The following is an 18,693-nucleotide window of genomic DNA, read 5'->3' as shown; positions in this document are numbered from 1 at the left end:
TGGAGGATACATCCTTTGTGGCACAAGTGGAGGGTACATCTACTTGGGTTGTTATACTGAGAACAAGAGAGGGTACATCTCTTGTGGATCAGTTCAAGTGGAGGGTACATCCACTTGGTTGTTCAAAGAGAATAAGGGAGGGTACATCCTTTGTGGATCTTTGGCTTGTAAAGGATTTTACAAGGTTGAAAGAAATCTCGAAAACCGTTGGTTGCTTGGGGACTGGATGTAGGCACAGGTTGTGACCAAACTAGTATAAATCTTGTGTTTGTCTTCTTCTTCCCTACACTTTTTAATTTCCGTTGTGTACTTTTAATTGCCGCTTTTACTTTTGGTTAAGTTATTGTTTCTATTCTTTACTTTTTTAACTTAGTAGTAAAAGCCTAGTTGAATCTAGTAACATTAAGAAGGATAAATTTTTAATTAGTCAAGACACATTAATGATTAATTGAACTCCCCCATTCTTAATTATTCCAAGACCACTTGATCTAACAAATAGCTCACAAAACTTGAATCAAATCAACAATTTTTGACAAATTAAAATTTTGGTCTAACGATCCAAAAATCTTCAACCTTTCTTTACATACGATATATATAGACTAGATAGATAGGTAAGAACATATAAAAATCAAATTTATGGGTTAGTTTTGTCTTAATTTTTTAAATATTAACATAATACAAGATAATTTTTTTTTTTGAAAAGCATACATGTTTTAATTTTTTATTATAAAATTGAATGATCGATCAAACCATTAATATATATAAATTAGTCATTTTATTCTCAATTTTAATATAATTATATTTAATATGCTACTAAATATATTAAAAAATAATTGTTTTATTTTATTGTCATACATATAAGATTATTTTTATTCTCACCATTTGATAATATAAATAATATTATATGTATGTAAATAAATAAAATAATTAATTTTTAATACATGTAATTTACCAATTTGTCTGTTTAATAATCATAAATTGATTTATGAAAAATTAAAAAATTAAATTTAATCCTAACAATAAAATAAATCTGATAAATTCAAATTCAAATTTTTACATCACATTCTCGGAATTTAAGTATTTACAAAAAATAAAAAATAGAGTACGAGAATAGTCCACTAGGTCGACGGAGAAGCTGTGCGCCACCATTCCATTCCATTCCAGTAAGCATAATACAGTGTGAACAGAGTAAATCAGTAAAATACAACATACAGTCTATCATAGTCAGAATTGAGAACAATCGTTGGTGTGGAACGTGACAATGGTGGCGACGAACGTGAAGGCAGAAACCATGTCTCTGATGGACAAGCGCAGCGCCTTGGAGGCTGAGATGAACTCCATCATCGCCCGCCTCTCCCAGCCAGGCGCTCCTGGCCTCTCCGGAAATCTCGTCGATTCCGAGGTAGCTTCTCTTTTTCACAATCTCTCTCTTTTCCAATTTCAACTCAAACCTCTATTCATCCTTCACGTGAACTTCGTTTTCTAGGATTTTCCCCATTCCGATATCGACGTCCCCGTTGTTCGAGCCGAACGACGTCGCCTGGCAGGTTCGGCAAATTCACTTTTCGAATCACTGCTACGTATTTTCAACTGCGTCTTCACAATTTTCTTGTGTCATGATGATCTTCGTTCTTTCTCTTTGCAGAGCTGCGCAGCGACCACAACGAAGTAACTGATAAAATTAACCTAAATATTCAGATTCTCCATTCGGCAAGACTCGGAAATAGGTCATTCAAGAATTCAGGTACCGCCAAAAGTAACCTCTGTTTTTGGTTACTTCTTGTTGTTACATAGTGGAACATTGATTTTGTTTGCTTCTATAGACTCAGGTTTTGTTTGTCAATTTTGGTTCTTTATTGCAATTATGTTTCTATTTATATTTTTTTTATGTTATGGCTTATGGGTATTGCTAGCAATGTCTATGAATTATGATGGCATGATACTTCTGGTTCTAATGTTGTGTCTCTGTTATGTCCGGTTTGTTCCTTGTGTGTATATGCGCCTTGCCTTCTCGTTTTCTGCACCTACTTGCTTAGTCACTAAATGCGTGAGTGAATTAAAGGTTGGGATTTAATTTTTTTTGGAGCAACCTTGTACTCAAGGTTGATGTTGGGTCCTCCCGCTTCTCATCCTCCTCCTTAACTTGGTTTTCTTTTTTGGTTTGTCATTAGCTTATGGGATATAATCAAAGTAATCGAGCAAGCCTTTATTTTGTCTGTTCATCGTTAGTTTTAGCACTTTGTTTTTCATGTTGAAGAGGTTCTAAAATCTAAAATCTAAACGTGATGTCGTATGTTTTTGTGTTGAACCTGATCAACATGAGAAAAATTTTCCTGTTTTGCTGATAAAAAAAAAACATGAGAAAAATTTTCCTGCACATGTAATCTGCTGGTTGTTGTATGATTATCCATCAGACAACAGGTTTGGGTTTGCATTTTGTAGTTTTTCCTTTAGGGCTGAATAATGTATTTAAAAAAATTGAAGTACATATAAGGTGGATGATAAAACCTATTAAAACAAATATAACACCAAAAGAAGGGATACCACGAACTGAAAAAGCTCACCAACTCCTTTGCAAATCCATATAGCACCCCTCCTCTCCCTTCTTCCTCTCCCATCAGCACCAAGACTATCAGCTCAGCAGACAGCAATAAAGAAGCCAATCTATCATTCTATCTCATTTGAGTTGCAAAGCAAAAACTCATTGATGAAAAGTTGTTGCATTATCATCAAACTATAAATAAGCACATCAATCCTGCATAACTTCTGACTTCTAAAGGAGCTTAAAATTTTTCTTTCAATCTAAGCCCTGTGTGGACGACAAATATTGTTCCAAACAGGTTTGACAAAGCCACTGCTTCTCAAAGATGCCAAAGTCCAATTGCAAAGTTGCCATACAACCTAAGACTAATATGATTTAAGAAAATATGATTGTTTGTCATCATGTTTTGTTGTTAAAGACAGTAATTTTCAGTTTTTGTAAAGCTATTGTTTTCCCAAGTATGAACTTGTGTTAACGTTTCTTCCTTTCTTCTTCTTTAGTTTGATTAAGATTACTCTCAGTTAAAGAATAATTAATGATATTTATTACATCTTAATGTTTGACTTTTTGCTAAGGTAATGATGATGGTTCAGATACTCAGGTCTCATCAAATATGGACACTGTTGCATCAACACCGTCACAAAATGTCCTTCTGATACGATCTCCCAACTCTATGGATGTGAATGTGTTGATTAGTAGACCATTTGCAATGGTAGACGAGATAGCAGATGCATCACCAGCAGTAGAGGATGGTTTACAACTTGGGGATCAAATTTTGAAATTTGGCAATGTGGAAGCAGGTGATAATTTGCTCCAAAGGCTTTCTTCCGAGGCTCAGTCAAATCTGGGTTGTGCAGTACCAGTTGTTATTATGAGGCAAGGCACAGTAATCAACTTAACTATTACACCTAGACCTTGGCAAGCTAGAGGACTATTGGGGTATGCCTGCTGTCTCTATCATTTTGTTTTTTGTTGTCTATTCTTCCTTTAGTTATTACTATCATACCTGTTTGGTTGAAAAGAGGTAAACATAACTGAACATAAAACTTCCATTCCTTTTACTTTTTTCTGCCATTGCCTAGCCTATTTCCTCAATGGTCCATTTGTTCTACATGGAAATCTGGTTTATGTTTATTAAAATGTTGGTATATTCTCAAAGCCAATCAATGTTGTTAATGTCAGATGGCGGTTCATGGTAGAAAGTAAAAAATCTACCATAAAAATATGGCGGATGGTGTAGCGAAAAATGACGGATGTCATGGCGGACAAAAAAAAAATACATATATATAAACTCATTGAAATTGAAAAAAACAATGGATTACATTCAAATAAACTAAAAAAGTTTCATGAGCTCATACAATAATCAATTACCAACACCAAATAAACTCATTAAAGAGTTCAAAATAAGAAAATGATAAAAACATAATGTAAAGTGCAAAGTGAAGGTTGAGGCTCTAATCATCTTCTCCAATCCTAACATAATCATCTTCGTTGTTATCATATTGTAATGGAGCATCTCCCTCTCCCTCTTCCCCATCAGACGCCTCAAAATTGACCATGATTTCTTCTTTTTCATATTCAAGATCAATATTCTCCTCAAAATCTAGATCCTCATCATTTTCTTGGACTGCTTTTTGCTTCCTTGATGAAGATCCAACAATCATTGCCTGTTTTTTAGAAGTTTGGGCAGCAACAACACTTGTTGTTTTTTGCTTTTTCCGCCTAGTATACATCCTACACTCTCCAACCCCCGAAGCCTGATACACAGTTGCCCAATTTAGAGCATCATCATCTTCAAATACCAAATCATTTCCAGCATCATTATCATCATCTTGATCCATCTCTCCCACGAGCCATTCATTGCACACATCAATATCATTAAGAGAAATTGGATCAATTTCATCTCTTGCATTATATCTTTGCTTCAATTGTTGGTTGTATTTGACAAACACAAAATCATGCAACCTCTTGTGCTCAAACCTATTTCTTTTATTGGGAATGAATCTACAACATAACAAATAAATGTTGATTTCAATCTCAAATATACTCCAAATAAAACTTGATCATCAAAATTAAATAAAATTAAAAAGTATAGTTAGAGTTTTGCCACAATTACTTACTCAAACACACTCCAATTTCTTTCACATCCTGAAGCACTGCAAGTCAAACTCAAAATTTTAATAGCTAGCTTCTGCAAATTTGGAGTTTGTGATCCAAACATTCGCCACCAATATACTGCAATACCAATTACCAACCAAGAGCATAACTTAGAATTCTAAATTATAACACTAATACATAAAAAAATAGTATAGTATTTGTATTTGTTATATGGTAAAAGTTTCTTACTAGGAGAATGAGTTTTCCTTTGAGCCATTGCAAAGTCAGAACCAAAGTTTTTAGCACCAATCTTATAAAGATGCAACTTGGTTAGAATTTTCTGTTGCACATCAAATTGTGGAATCAACTTCTTAATGAATTCAAATAAACCATTGGTGACCTCAAAATCAAACTCCAAGTCAATGTTGTCATAAAAGAACTCTGGATTTAAGAAGTGGACAGTTGCATGCAATGACCTATGAAGCTGACAATTCCATCTTTTATCAATGATTGCAAACACATCTTTGTACTTGCTTTCATTGTTATTGAAAGACTTGATAATTGTTTCTTTTACCTTGTCCATTGCTTCATAAATATAGCCCATGACTGGTTTCCTTTCACCATCAACAAGACGAAGCACTTTCACAAGTGGAGCTATGACTTTAAGAGTGTAAACCACACTATTCCAAAAAGAAGGCATGAGCACTACCTTTGCAGCTTCTTTTCCCTTAGGCTCTTTAGATAGCTTGTTCAAGGTCCATTCATCAAAAGTAAACATCTTTCTAATATTGACTTTCTCTTTGTGGAGTCTTTCCAAGGTTAGATAAGAAGTGGCAAATCTAGTAATAGCATGTCTCACCAATTCCCTCTTGTTTGTAAAATTTCTCAACAAACTTAAGGTACTAGAATTGGCATAGATAAACCCAACTAGATTAATTCCCCTTCTAATTGTCTTCCTTATCAAGGGAAACTTCCTAATATCTTCAAGCATCAAATCAATACAATGAGTTGCACTAGGAGTCCAATAAATATGTTTCCTTTTCTCCTTCAACAACTTACCCGCTAAAACATAGTTGCTCCCATTATCGGTTACAATTTGAACAACATTCTCTTTTCCAACTTCCTCCACAATGGCATCAAGCAACTCAAAAAGTTTTTCACCTGTCTTTACAAAATCAGAGCCATCAACAGACTTCAAAAACATGGTTGAGAGTTAATAAAAAAATTAATGATGCATCTTTGTTTCCAATCAGTCCATGCATCGGACATAATAGTACAACTATACTTGACCCATTGCTCCCTGTGGCCTTTCATCAAATTTTCAGTATATTCAACTTCCTTGTTCAAGAGTGGAACTCTGATGTCATGATAGCTAGGAATGGGCAAATGTGACCCATATTGACTAATGGCTGCAACCATATTCTCAAAGCTTTTCAATTTAATGAGGTTGAATGACAAACCTGCTTGGTACCAAAAGCGAGCAATATGTTGATGCACCTTCAATACTTCATTTTTATCCATTGACTCTCTTATGTTCATTTGCCTCAACATCTCCATTTTTCTCCGATTGATTGCATTTTCTGGATTCTTACAAAATTTGTCCATTGGTCTTTTTTTAGTCCCACACTTTGTCTTTGCACTTGCAGTAGCATTACAAGAGTCCGCAAACTCATCTTCACTTCCATCACATCCAATTGGTTCACTAAATTCAAAATCTCTTATATTTGCCATATTACCACTGTCAGAAGTATTGTAAGTGGTCCCACTTTTTTTGGTAGTCATATATTCCTTCAACTCTTCGACTACATTTGGTGGAGTTTTCTTGCAAGCTGCAACGTTCTCGACTTCCCAATCAAGTGTTGTTTGGCTCTGGTTATTCCTCCCTTTGTGATTTTTCCATAGAAATTACAAACAATGGTGTCTGTATCTCCTTCCACCAGTGAATGACAATATTTTCAGCCTGGGTCTGTCTTATTTTTCCTCGTTGCACTTGCAATAGGAGCATTGGATGATGGTTCAGCCATTTAAAAGAGGACTGAACTGAAAAAAAAATTGTGGTGTCAAATAGGAAAAAGAATAAAAATGGGACTGTCAAAAGTAAAAAGAGGGTGTCAAATAGCAAAAGGAAAAAAAGCTGCAGACAGAAAAAAGGGGTGTCAAACAGCAAAAACAAAACTAAAAAAAAAATTAAAGCTTGCGCCCACCACTCTGAGTTGGATCGCGATGTTCACTGCCTTCGTGTGGGTCGTCGCCACCGTTCGTGCCGGTGCTTGTTGCCACCGTTCACATTGGTGCTCGTCGCCGTCGTTCGTGCCGGTGCTCGTCGCTGCTGGCTGCGTTCTGCGTGCAGGGGATTGCGGCTAGGTGTGGGGCTTCGTGGCTGGGTGCGGGGGTCGCGGCTGGGTGCAGGGGTTGTGCTTTTAGTTGGAGCTTGGAGGAGGGCTGCGTTCTGATTCAACCTTGCGTGGGAGGGGAGGGTTGTGCTTTTGATTAAGTTATCGGGTAGGATTGGGTCGGGTCAGCCCAACTCCTACCGCGGGAAAAAACTGCTATTTCTGCCATGTCGCCATATCTGCCATGACCGCCATGGCGCCGCCATTCGAAAGTTGCCACGCCACCGCTATTCGTTGGCGTTTTTTCAAAAAACCGCCATGTTTTTTCGCCATGGCCGCCATTTGACAACACTGAAGCCAATTTAATAAATTATCATAGGGTGTTCAGAGTGATTTAAGAACTTTGAAGTATTAATTTTTTGAATGTTAGTAAGTTGAATGCTAAGAAATTGAAAATGGAGGAGTGCAAAGGAAGCATTTGGAGAATTGCAAGACTAGGATTTCTTGACTAGACGTAGTGAACTAGTAGATGACTTTGATGGTTTGAGAACTAGTGAACTGTTTCGATCATAAGAATCGGAACTCTAAGTAAGAGTAAAGGAAAACCATATGTCCATGAATATAAGATTTATATCGGAAGCCTTTATTAGGATGGCACTTAGTAGATTGAGAAAGATGAGCAGGTGATAGATGGTGGGCATATTTGTCTTGATGGTTATCATTACTCTCCAATTCTTTTACATATATCTTAGTTTTTATTGAATTAAATTCTACCCACTTCTCTAAGAGTCATCTTGAGCTGTTTCAATTGGAGGTATACCTGATTTTCTTACTTCCTGTCATCTTAATTTTTGGTTACAAAAGGAGGTTCTGGACATAGTATGAGGGAGAGGAATGATAGGCTAAAATGTGCAGGTAAAGCGGCAATGGGATCAAATAGTTCCCATAGAATATCATATTTAAAATCCAAGTGTTTTTGTGACTTCAATGTTTTTTGGGGATGATATCCTGCTGGCAACTTTACTTGTGGTTACTATAATACTTCATTCTTGATATCTGATTCTCCTGATAGTATTTGGGCTGATATTTAGCTCGTGTAAGATGCTGGTGAGCTTGTCCTCAATCATGAAATCACTTTGTCTCGGCTATAATACTATTTTACCCAAAGTCACTGATGATTACTCCAGAAGGGAAATGTTAATTTATGAACAAATGTTAGTTGATCTCAGTTTAAGTAGTTGGTAATGTGGAATAAGGTTAAACGGCTAGATATTGTAGAAAATATTCAATGTTCCAACAGTTATGATGATAGTCAACAGATCATGTAGAGAAAATATACTTTTAACCCCACGATCAGTTTATTTTGTCGAAATAATCTTTTTTTTCTTTTTATGAGCTTCCTGAGACAACTAATGCCAAATGGATTATTTCCTTAAAATTGATTGTTACCCAACATGCATAAAGTATTGAGTTGCTACTAGTGCTGTTTATATTAGGGCTAATAATTTCTTTTTTATGTTGTATGGTGGCAGATGTCATTTTCGGATCTTGTAGGTGCCATGAACTAATTTTTCACATGATGGTGGTCACGGTTTTTCCTTTTGATGCATTTCCCACCCGGAGTTCTTTACCTTATGATATTCATCTTGGCAAGACTCTATATATGTAATAGATAATTACATTACAGCCGACCTTCTTTGATTGTGGTGCACTTTCTTTGACTCAATAATGTGTTACGCTTTTTCTGATCATTTTTCTTTTAAAACGCAAAGTAATTTTAGATATCATAATGGTAAATTTATGTCAAGATTCCTTGCATATGAACTGCATTCATAAGCTTATGTAGCTTTCTCGAGACAGAAAGTGATGGGCTCGGGCACATACTGGTTATGGATCATTTCATGCACGTGACTGTGTAATGTGAAAATTCCCTCTCATTTCATAGAAATTAAATACGTTGGTCATACTAGAATCTGTATATATTTAAAAAGAGATGAGAATCTGTATATATTTAAAAAGAGATGAGGACAAAATTTTCAGATGGCATACTATAAGAGAAACCATTCCCGTACCGCACAATAAAAGTCATCATATGTAAAGAAATATAAACTTCAACACTGCTTAACACCCTTTACTTTGGAGATATCACTCAAGCACCATAGCATTGAAGATTTAGGTTTACATATTAATTCTAGGATTTAATACTTTTAAATAATTGGATTCTTTTAAATGTGGTGGATTCTTTAAATTGCTAATCATTTGTAATTAGGTCCTTCGATTGCTTAGCTTTTAATTTCTGATTTTTTATATTTATTTCTTTTTTGCCTTTAAATAATTATTAAATTTCTTTTTTAATCTTTTTTTATTTAAGGTAAAATTATATTATTTTTATTCTTTATGTAATTTTATATTTTTCAGTTATTTTAATAGATAATCTTATCAAACACTTAGGATTTAATAAAATAATTTGTTAGCTTTTATTTATTTATTTATTCAACTCAATGAGCTCATCCCTCTTACACCACCACTCTTCTGCATCGGCTTCTTTGATTTCGTCTTTTTTTAAAAATTAATTTCCTGCACTTACATAGCAACCATGAGCACATTTCTCATCCAAAGAATCTTTGCTTGATGGTAGTTTCATCCTGTATCCAACTTCCTAATGTTTTGCCCAGAATTGTGAAAATTTTAAATCACATCCCAAATTCAAGAATTAGGATTATGAACTTAAAACCAACAAATCTCTCACAAATATTAACCAATTAATTCCAAATTTAAAATCCTCTTAAGTCTAAACCAATTTATGCAATTGAGAGCAACTGATATTTAGAAAGAAAAAGAAATATCAAAGAAACCAAACAAATATGGATAGTGACGTTGACTTAGCCAACAAATTTTTGCCCAAGTCTACTTTAGTCATCTCTGGTTAAAAATTCAAAAGCAAAACAACCCACTAATGACACCCTCTTGCACGTTAATCTTGGCCATCAAAGGGGTCATTCATGCTTGCCAATTAAGCTTATCACTACCCTTGGGCCATTAAGTCATCATTTCCTTCACACAACAAAAACTTGGAACCTCATTCTTCTTCCTCTTGCATGAGACCTTCAAGAGAGTACAACCACCATTTTCTTCTTCCAAGCTCCATAATAGTGTTCTTAAGACTCCTTTTCTCAAAGCTTTGGCAAGAATCTCTTAAACCACTCTTTTCTTATTTCTCCATAATTTTTGTGCAAATATCTTATTTTTGGTTTAAAAATTTCCTTTTCTTTCTTTGAAGCTTAAGACTTCAAGATCTGAGCCCTTTTTTGTAACATCTCAATTTTCTATGTGTATGTGGTAGACAATTTTATTGCTTTGTCGTGCGATTAAGTATTATTTTTAGACTATTGAAATGGTAAAAAAAAGAGATGTTACCATAGGATACATAGGCATGGTTAAACTCTTAAGTTTTTAAGCTAAAGTCTAGAAAGAATAAGAATAATTCAGAGAAAATTCTCTAGTCAAATAATGGTCAACTCATCAATGACCTAGATGTTAATAATTGGATTTTTGGTTTAGAACCGGAAAAGTCTGAATCAGAATATCCAATTAAGGTGCATGTGAAATTTCTAGGATACCATAGACCTATATTTATAGTGCCTACTAAATATCTTATGATTCTTTTAACAACACTGAGATGTGATTGCTTAGGATTTGATTGAAATCTAGCACACATACACACATTAAACATTATATCAGGTCTGCTAGCAGATAAATAAAGAAGTGATCTGATCATACCTCGATATTGCTTAACATCTATTGACTGACCGGTTTCATCTTTATCTAAATAGCAAGCAGTGCTCATTGGTGTAGCCATATGCTTAGCATTTTCCATGCCGAATTTGTGGATTAACTCTTTGCAGTACTTGGATTGACTGACAAAGATACCATCCTTGGTTTGTTTAATTTGCAATCCAAGAAAGAAATTAAGTTCTCCCATCATTGACATTTCAAACTCACTTTGCATGTCATGAGAGAATTCCTTGCACAATAATTCATTAGTGGATCCAAAAATAATATCATCAACATAAATTTGAACTAATAAAATATCATGTGATTTTCTCTTTATGAAAAGAGTAGTTTCTACTTTTCCTCTAGAGAAGCCCTTTTCTAATACGAACTTACTTAGACGCTCATATCAAGCCCTAGGGGCTTGTTTCAAGCCATATAAGGCCTTTTTCAATTTATAGACATGATTTGGCTTATCCGATATTTCAAAACCTGGTGGTTGTTCAACATATACTTCTTCTTGAATTAAGCCATTTAGAAAAACACTTTTAACATACATTTGATAAAGCTTAAAATTCATTATGAATGGATAAGCTAAGAGCATTCTAATGGTTTCTAATCTAGCAACTGGAGCATATGTTTCTTCATAATCTATACCTTCTTCTTGATTGTATCCTTTTGCAACTAATCTAGCCTTATTTCTAATGATTATGCCATGTTCATCTAATTTATTCCTAAATACCCATTTTGTTCCTATGATGGGATAGTTTTTAGGTTTCTCAACAAGTTCCCACACATTGTTTCTTTCAAACTGATTTAGTTCTTCTTGCATATCAGTTATCCAATGATCATCTATTATGGCTTCTTTTATATTTTTAGGTTCAATCATAGATACAAAAGCCATATTATTGCATAATTCTTTAAGAGAATGTCTAGTTGTTACCCTTTTTGAGATATCACCAATAATGTTGTCGAGGGGATGATCTTTTGAGGCTTTCCATTCTTTTGGAAGTTCATCATTTGATTTGGCTTCTTCTGGAGGATCTTCATTGCTTCCTTTCCCTTTTCCTTTCGAATCTTGTCCATGAATATGAATTTGTTCTAAAGATTCTGCAATATCATTTAGTATATTCTTTCTTGACAAAATAGCATTAGATTCATCAAAAGAAACATGAATGGATTCTTCAATACTCATAGTTCTTTTGTTATATATTCTATATGCTTTACTTTGCAATGAATATCCAAGAAAGATGCCTTCATCAGATTTTGCATCAAATTTTCCTAGATTATCTTTACCATTATTAAGCACAAAACATTTGCAACCAAATACATGAAGATGTGAAATGTTAGGTTTTCTACCATTATATAACTCATATGGGGTTTTCTTTAAAACGGGTCTTATTAAGGCCTTATTCATGATGTAACATGCAGTATTGACAGCTTCAGCCCAAACATATTTTTGAAGAGAAGTATCATTTAATAAAGTTCTAGCAATTTCTTCCAATGACCTATTTTTCCTCTCAACAACTCCATTTTGTTGAGGGGTTCTAGGTGCAGAAAAATTATGCTCAATACCATGTTCATCACAAAATAATTCAAAATCTTTGTTTTCAAATTCACCCCCAAGATCACTTCTAATAGATGCAATCTTAAGATTTTTCTTGTTTTGTATAACTTTAGCAAGTTTCCTAAATGCTTGGAATGCATCACTTTTATGAGTGATGAATAATGTCCATGTATATCTAGAGAAATCATCAACTATGACAAGAGCATAGTAATTTCCTCCAAAACTCATAGTTCTAGATGGACCAAATAAATCCATATGCAATAATTGTAAGGGTTGAGTAGTTGAAACAATATTTTTGGGTTTGAATGAGACTCTAGTTTGTTTTCCCTTTTGACATGCATCACATAGTCTATCTTTTTCAAATTTTAATTTAGGCAAACCAACTACTAAATCTTTTGAAATTAATTTGTTTAAGTGATCCATGTTTATGTGAGCAATTCTTTTATGCCATAACCATGGATCATCATCTTTGCTAAGAAAACAATGATTGTTATCTAGTTTTAGGCTTAAGTCTATTATATATACATTGTTGACTCTATATCCTACATGCTTTATATTAGTGTCATGCTTATGTTCTATGAGACATTTTTGAGAATCAAATGATACTAGATAGCCTTTGTCACATAATTGACTAACACTAAGTAGGTTGTACTTAAGACCTGCAACAAGTAGAACATTTTCAAAGGAGTTTGAAGAATTTGTACCTATTTTACCAACTCCAAGGATTCTACCTTTGTTGCTGTCACCATAAGTTACATGCCCGCTTTTCTTGGGAGAGATATGTGTAAACTTTGATGCATCTCCAGTCATATGTTTTGAACATCCACTATCTATGTATCATTCCTTCCTCAAAGACACCTACATGATCAAGTTTTTGACTTAGGTACCCAAACTTTATTGGGTCCTTGTGTGTTAGTGTAGACTGAAGATCCTTTTGAGACCCATATCATTTTAATGTTGTTGTAGTTTTTCTTAAAATAACATGTAGATGTGCCATGCCCTTTTCTTCCACAATAAAAACAAGTGATAGAACTAGAATTATATTTTTGTGTGGAAGCAAAGAGGTTTTTATGAAATTTTTGTTGTTTTTCAGGTTTACATCCTATTCCAGCCTTATTAGAGACACATCTTTGTTTTCCTAATATGACATCTAAATTATTTTTACTAATAGAAAATTTTGCAAGTGAGTTTTTCAAATCTTTAATTTCTTTTTCATATTTTCCACAACAACTACAAGAATCAGATATTTTCTTGTCAGAAATAGTAGAGATATAAACTTTTTCATTTGATTTAGAGATTGATACTTCAGTTCTAAGATGATCTAATTCTTTATTTAATTTTGAAATTTCATTTTCTAAATCTGAAATTGTTTTCTTAGAAGATGAAACTAACTTTGCAAGTTTGATTGACTCTTTATGCAAATCAGCAAATGCATCTTGTAATTCATCAAAAGAAATGGATAAGTTATTTGAAGATGTTACCTCTTCATCGCTTTCATAACTTTTAGCCATTAAACAGAGGTTTATTTCTTTATTTTCTAAATCTTCAGATGATTCCATATCATTGTCATCCCATGTGATGTAAGCCTTCTTCATTTTCTTTTCACTAAAATTTTTCTTTTCAGATTTCTCCATCATTTTCTTGAAGATAGGACAATCAACCCTCAGATGTCTAGGTTGATTACATTCAAAGCATTTTGGAGTAGAAGATGAAACTTCTGTCCTTCTTTTAGATTTAAAATTTGGTCGCCTTTGACTTCCTCTGATTTTCAGAAACTTGTTGAACCTTTTTACAAAAAGGCTAAGATCATCATCTTCATCTAGATCAATTTCCTTATCACTTTCTTCTTGGATTGAAGATGAGGCTTTAAGAGAAATTCCCTTCTTTTTCTTGTCATTTTCTTCATGTTGATTTAATCTCAACAATTCTATTTTGTGTTCTTGTAACTTTCCAAATAGAGTAGCAAGAGTCATGTTAGATAAATGTCTTGATTCAGTAATGGCTGTTACTTTAGGTTGCCATTCTCTGCTTAAGCATCTTAATACTTTGTTTATGAGATCTTCATTTTGAAAATCTTTCCCTAAAGTTGCAAGATGATTTACTATATGTGTGAACCTCTTTTGCATGTCTTGAATGCTTTCATTTGCATTCATCCTAAATAGTTCATATTCATGAGTTAATGTGTTTATCCTAGATCTTTTAACATCTGTTGTGCCTTCATGTGTTACTTGTAGAGTGTCCCACATTTCCTTTGCACTCTTACAATTTGAAACCCTAAATTATTCGTCCATTCCCAGGGCAAATGTAATTATGTTTTTGGCTTTTAAATTATACTGTACTCGTCTTCTATCTTCTTCAGACCATCTATCTCTAGGTTTTTCTATTGTTGTGCTTCCATCTATTGTGGTTCTTTCTACTGTGGTGGGTATATAAGGTCCTATTTCTATGGCTTCCCAAATGTTTAAGTCTATTGCCTCAATGAAAATTTGCATTCGGGTTTTCCAGTAGTGGTAACCCTCTCCATTAAAGATTGGAGGTCTATTGATTGAATTTCCTTCTGGAAATAAGAAGTTTGCTGAGGCCATTATTCTTGAAGCTTCTAAACTTTATACAAGAATGAAGCTCTGATACCACTTGTTGGACAAGTGGCCTCAGATATCTTAAGAAGAGGGGTTGAATTAAGATATTGCAAACTATTTCCCCAATTAAAATTCTATTTTAATTTCAATGCAAGTTACAAGTTCCCTTAAAAATGAACTCTTAAATAATGATTCAAACAAAACAATCTGAATATAAATGCAAAGCAATAATAAATAAAAGAGTTTAAGGGAAGAGAAAGTGCAAACTCAGATTTATACTGGTTCGGCCATACCCTTGTGCCTACGTCCAGTCCCCAAGCAACCCGCTTGAGAGTTTCACTATCTTGTAAAATCCCTTTACAAGTTCTGAACACAGAAGGACAATCCTTCCTTTGTGTTTAGATTTCTTTACAACAAGAGACTCTCGATCTCTCAATCCCTTTGGAGAATTTAGAAAGAAGAGAAGAATAAATCTCTCTTGAAAGAGATAGATTGTACAATCTGAGCACTCAATTAATTCCTTATTGAATTGCAAGTGTATTGGCCAAGGAATTCTTAAGAGGATAAAATGTTTTTGCTCTTTAAGAGAATAAGACTTTTTGTTATGAAAAACTCTGAGCAAATTTGTGTTCCAAGTCACATATAAATAGACCTTTGGTGGCCATGTAAAAACCATTTGAAAAGTTGTGACTCTTGGAAATAATTTTCTGAAAATCTCCTCTGGTAATCGATTACAAAATTTGTGTAATCGATTACAGGTTTTAAAATTTGAATTAAAACGTTTATTAACCATTGGTAATCGATTACCAATATTGTGTAATCGATTACACAGTCTAAAATTTGAATTCAAATTTCTTAATAGCTATTGTAAATCATTTTGGCCACTGGTAATCGATTACATCCTCTGGTAATCGATTACCAGAGAGTAAATCTCTTGAAAAAGACTTTTTAACTTAAATTTCTTGGCCAAACCTTTTGCTATTTCAATTAGGAATTCCCTTCCTGAAATACTAGAGATATTCTTGACGTTATATCTTGTATTCTTGGATCATTGTCTTGAATTAAACTTTGAGAAGCACATTTTCATCAAATCATCACGAGCATCATCAAAACATCAAAGACAAAGGCTTTGCTTCTACATCTTCTATCCAATACCCTTGGGGGGGGGGGTAGGGTTGAATCAGAGAACCATACTTGATGAAATCCTCTCAAGGAGGGGACCCATCACCTGAGCCATGGCTAGGAGACTCCAAGAAGATTCAGCCAGATATGCAGGAGAAGGCCCTAGGGTTCTCATGAACCTTAGGGTAGATTTTGGGCCCATGGGATAAGTATGAGCCCACTTATCTTTATACATATTAGATTAGTGTTTCATTATTTTTGGGCCTTGTATTTAGGGCTCCATAGTATAGGGAGAGTACCCTAGTTGTATTTTAGGGCACCTAGACTAGTTTTTGTACTAGGGGTAGTTTCCTAATTTCACATGCATTAAGTGCAATATTTGATGTGTGTGTGTTGGGAGAGAAATTTAATTGAATTGGGAGAAGCACAATCCAATTAAATTTTGGAACTTCCTAAGGGAGAGGTGAGCGTTTGCTTGCTACACCCCATTCCCTCATCATATAGTCACAGTTTGTGAATGTCCTTCATGCTTTACATGCCTCATGACACCTAAGCACACTTAGTGGAGAATCTTGGACTTGATCTTGGATTAGTGGGCTGAACCATAGCTAACATTCACTAATCATAATTAGTGAAATTTTGGATCTAAATTTGGCTCCACAAATTCAAATTCAAAATTCAAGTGAAATTTGAATAGAAATTCAAATTTCCCTCCAATTTTGTGTGACACTTAAGGTATAAATAGAGGCCTTGTGTGTGCATTTTTTCAACTTTGATCATTTGAGAATTATACTTCAAAGTTCAAACCTCATTTGAGGCATAAAATTTCATGCTCCTTCTCTCCTTCTCCCTCCACTCATCTTCTCCTACCTTCAAGCTCTTATCCATGGCTTCTTATGGTGGTGAGCTTATTCTTGACTCATCTTCTCCTTGAAGTGGCTTCTCCAATCACATTTCCTCCTTCTCCATTTCGCTGCCATTGATATTTAAGAAGAAAAGGACTCCATTGATGAAGAAGATTCAAGGCCTACAAGCTCCACATGGAGCTACATCATGTGGTATCAAGAGCATCTTCATCTAGGTGATGTTATTTTGCTTCCTCTTTCTTTTTGTTCGGTCAATTCACTTTAATTCCTTGTTCTTCATATTCTTCTCCATGTATCTCCTCCATTCTCTTGTGGTTTGGTGCTATTTAGAGTAGACTAAAAAAAAAATAAACCGATTAAATCTTAGATCTACACTTGTTTTTGCATTTCTATGGTTCAAATTTTATAGATCTACTCTTGAATCATGTTTTTGTGTTTATTTTAGGTTCTATCATTTTTTAGTCATAATTTTCTTGTGCTGAACCTTTAGATCTCAATTTTCTTGCAAAATATTGATTAGAAAAGAAAACACAGAAAGCTAAGTGTAAATCACTTCATTCATGTTGTCTTAGAGTCATGTTTAGTCATAATAATTGTCACATTATGTTCTAAGTTTGTGTTCAATTTTTATTTTGTTGATTGACTTCTAGATACATTTGTTCATGTATTCTTGCTATTCTTAGCCTATCTTTTGAATTTTGAGTCTAATTCATGCGTGTTATTTAGTTCATAACATGTTCTAAATCAATTTTTAGAAGTAGTCTTGTTGTTGAACTTTGTTTTGTTTTCTAAGTTTCTTATATGATGCCTATGAACAAATTGAGTTGTGGCTGGATTTGTGAATAAAAAAAAGTCTTAAGCTCTCTTGAATTGTTTTATTTAAGACAATTGAGTATAAACAAACACAAACTGTAACTATCCAAGTCTTAAGCATCATAAACACTACTCTTGATTTCTAGGTTGAAATTGCTGGTGATGGCAGCTTGAACATACGAACTTGTAAAAATTACCGGGAATTGGTCACTGCTAATTTTGAGCTGAAATTTTTACTGAAGTTTCTAAACATCTAGAAAAAATTAGAAAAAATAACCAAGTGATTTGGATAAAAGGAAAAAATTCTAAAAATCACACAAGTTGGAAGGAAAATCAGTGTCCAAGAAAAAAAAGTGAAAGGGAACTGTGTTTGTTGTTTTGGCTCGAAATTTGTTCTATAATTGGTTCCTATTTTATACCAACCTTAGTTCTGAAATTTCAATTGAAAATTAGTGTGAAAACAAGTGCCAAAACTAGGGGTTTCTTGAGTCCTTTTTTTTTATAGTTTTTTTTACTCTACTTTAGAGCCATTCTAGGTTTCTCTTTGAGTCCTAGCTTGCTTTTATGTGCTTTTCATTGCTTTAATTGTTGAATAATCCTTGAAAATTTGTCTTGTTAAAACTATATTGGTTTCGCTTGCATTTCAGTTTTTTGGACTTTGGTTACTGCTTGTCTCTTTGTTCCCTTGTTTGTGAGTTGCCATATAGGGAATTGGAAAGGAGGATTGGTGCCATCCCTTGAAGAATTTGTTATTGTCAATTTACTTACCGAGGGTTCTTAGTCACTTGTAGAGGGTTATTATAAACTTGTTTATCATAACATCTTGATGCAACCCTACCCTCCAAGGGCATTGGATAGAAGACTCCAAGAAGATTGGGCCAGAGAGGCAAGAGAAGGCCTTAGGATTCTCATGAGTCTTAGGGTAGATTTTGGGCCCTTGGGCTAAGTATGAACCCACTTATCTTTATACAAATTAGATTGGGATACTCTATAATGTAGGTAG

The 18,693-nt window shown here is 34.1% G+C and overlaps 1 protein-coding gene across 2 annotated transcripts; it reads left to right on the top strand.

Annotated features, from left to right (window-relative positions):
* Nucleotides 1-1,104: 1,104 nt before the first annotated feature.
* Nucleotides 1,105-8,779, top strand: LOC114404363 (probable 26S proteasome regulatory subunit p27). 2 transcript variants are annotated; one of them, XM_028367350.1, is made up of 5 exons: nt 1,105-1,402; nt 1,487-1,547; nt 1,646-1,744; nt 3,136-3,481; nt 8,505-8,779. In XM_028367350.1, exons 1-5 carry the CDS (start codon nt 1,262-1,264, stop codon nt 8,524-8,526), a joined length of 669 nt encoding a protein of 222 aa, XP_028223151.1. In that variant the 5' UTR covers nt 1,105-1,261; the 3' UTR covers nt 8,527-8,779. The 2 variants fall into 2 exon arrangements, with proteins under 2 accessions (XP_028223151.1, XP_028223150.1); XM_028367349.1 differs by having other exon boundaries at nt 1,106-1,402; nt 3,118-3,481.
* Nucleotides 8,780-18,693: the final 9,914 nt, after the last annotated feature.

The sequence above is a fragment of the Glycine soja genome, unplaced genomic scaffold (genome assembly GCF_004193775.1).
Source record: "Glycine soja cultivar W05 unplaced genomic scaffold, ASM419377v2 tig00026871_1_pilon_223794_404867, whole genome shotgun sequence".
Lineage (NCBI taxonomy): Eukaryota > Viridiplantae > Streptophyta > Magnoliopsida > Fabales > Fabaceae > Glycine > Glycine soja.
The sequence above is the reverse complement of the archived record's forward strand: the minus strand, read 5'-3'. Positions and strand labels throughout refer to the sequence as shown.

What these genes read in the sequence shown, in the direction of transcription:
- LOC114404363 (XM_028367349.1), top strand. Translation starts at nt 1,262, where the DNA reads ATGGTGGCGACGAACGTGAAGGCAGAAACCATGTCTCTGATGGACAAG. An exon ending in CGAACGACGTCGCCTGGCAG is followed by an intron (nt 1,548 to 1,645) that starts GTTCGGCAAATT and finishes TTCTCTTTGCAG; the next exon opens with AGCTGCGCAGCGACCACAAC. An exon ending in TAGGTCATTCAAGAATTCAG is followed by an intron (nt 1,745 to 3,117) that starts GTACCGCCAAAA and finishes CTTTTTGCTAAG; the next exon opens with GTAATGATGATGGTTCAGAT.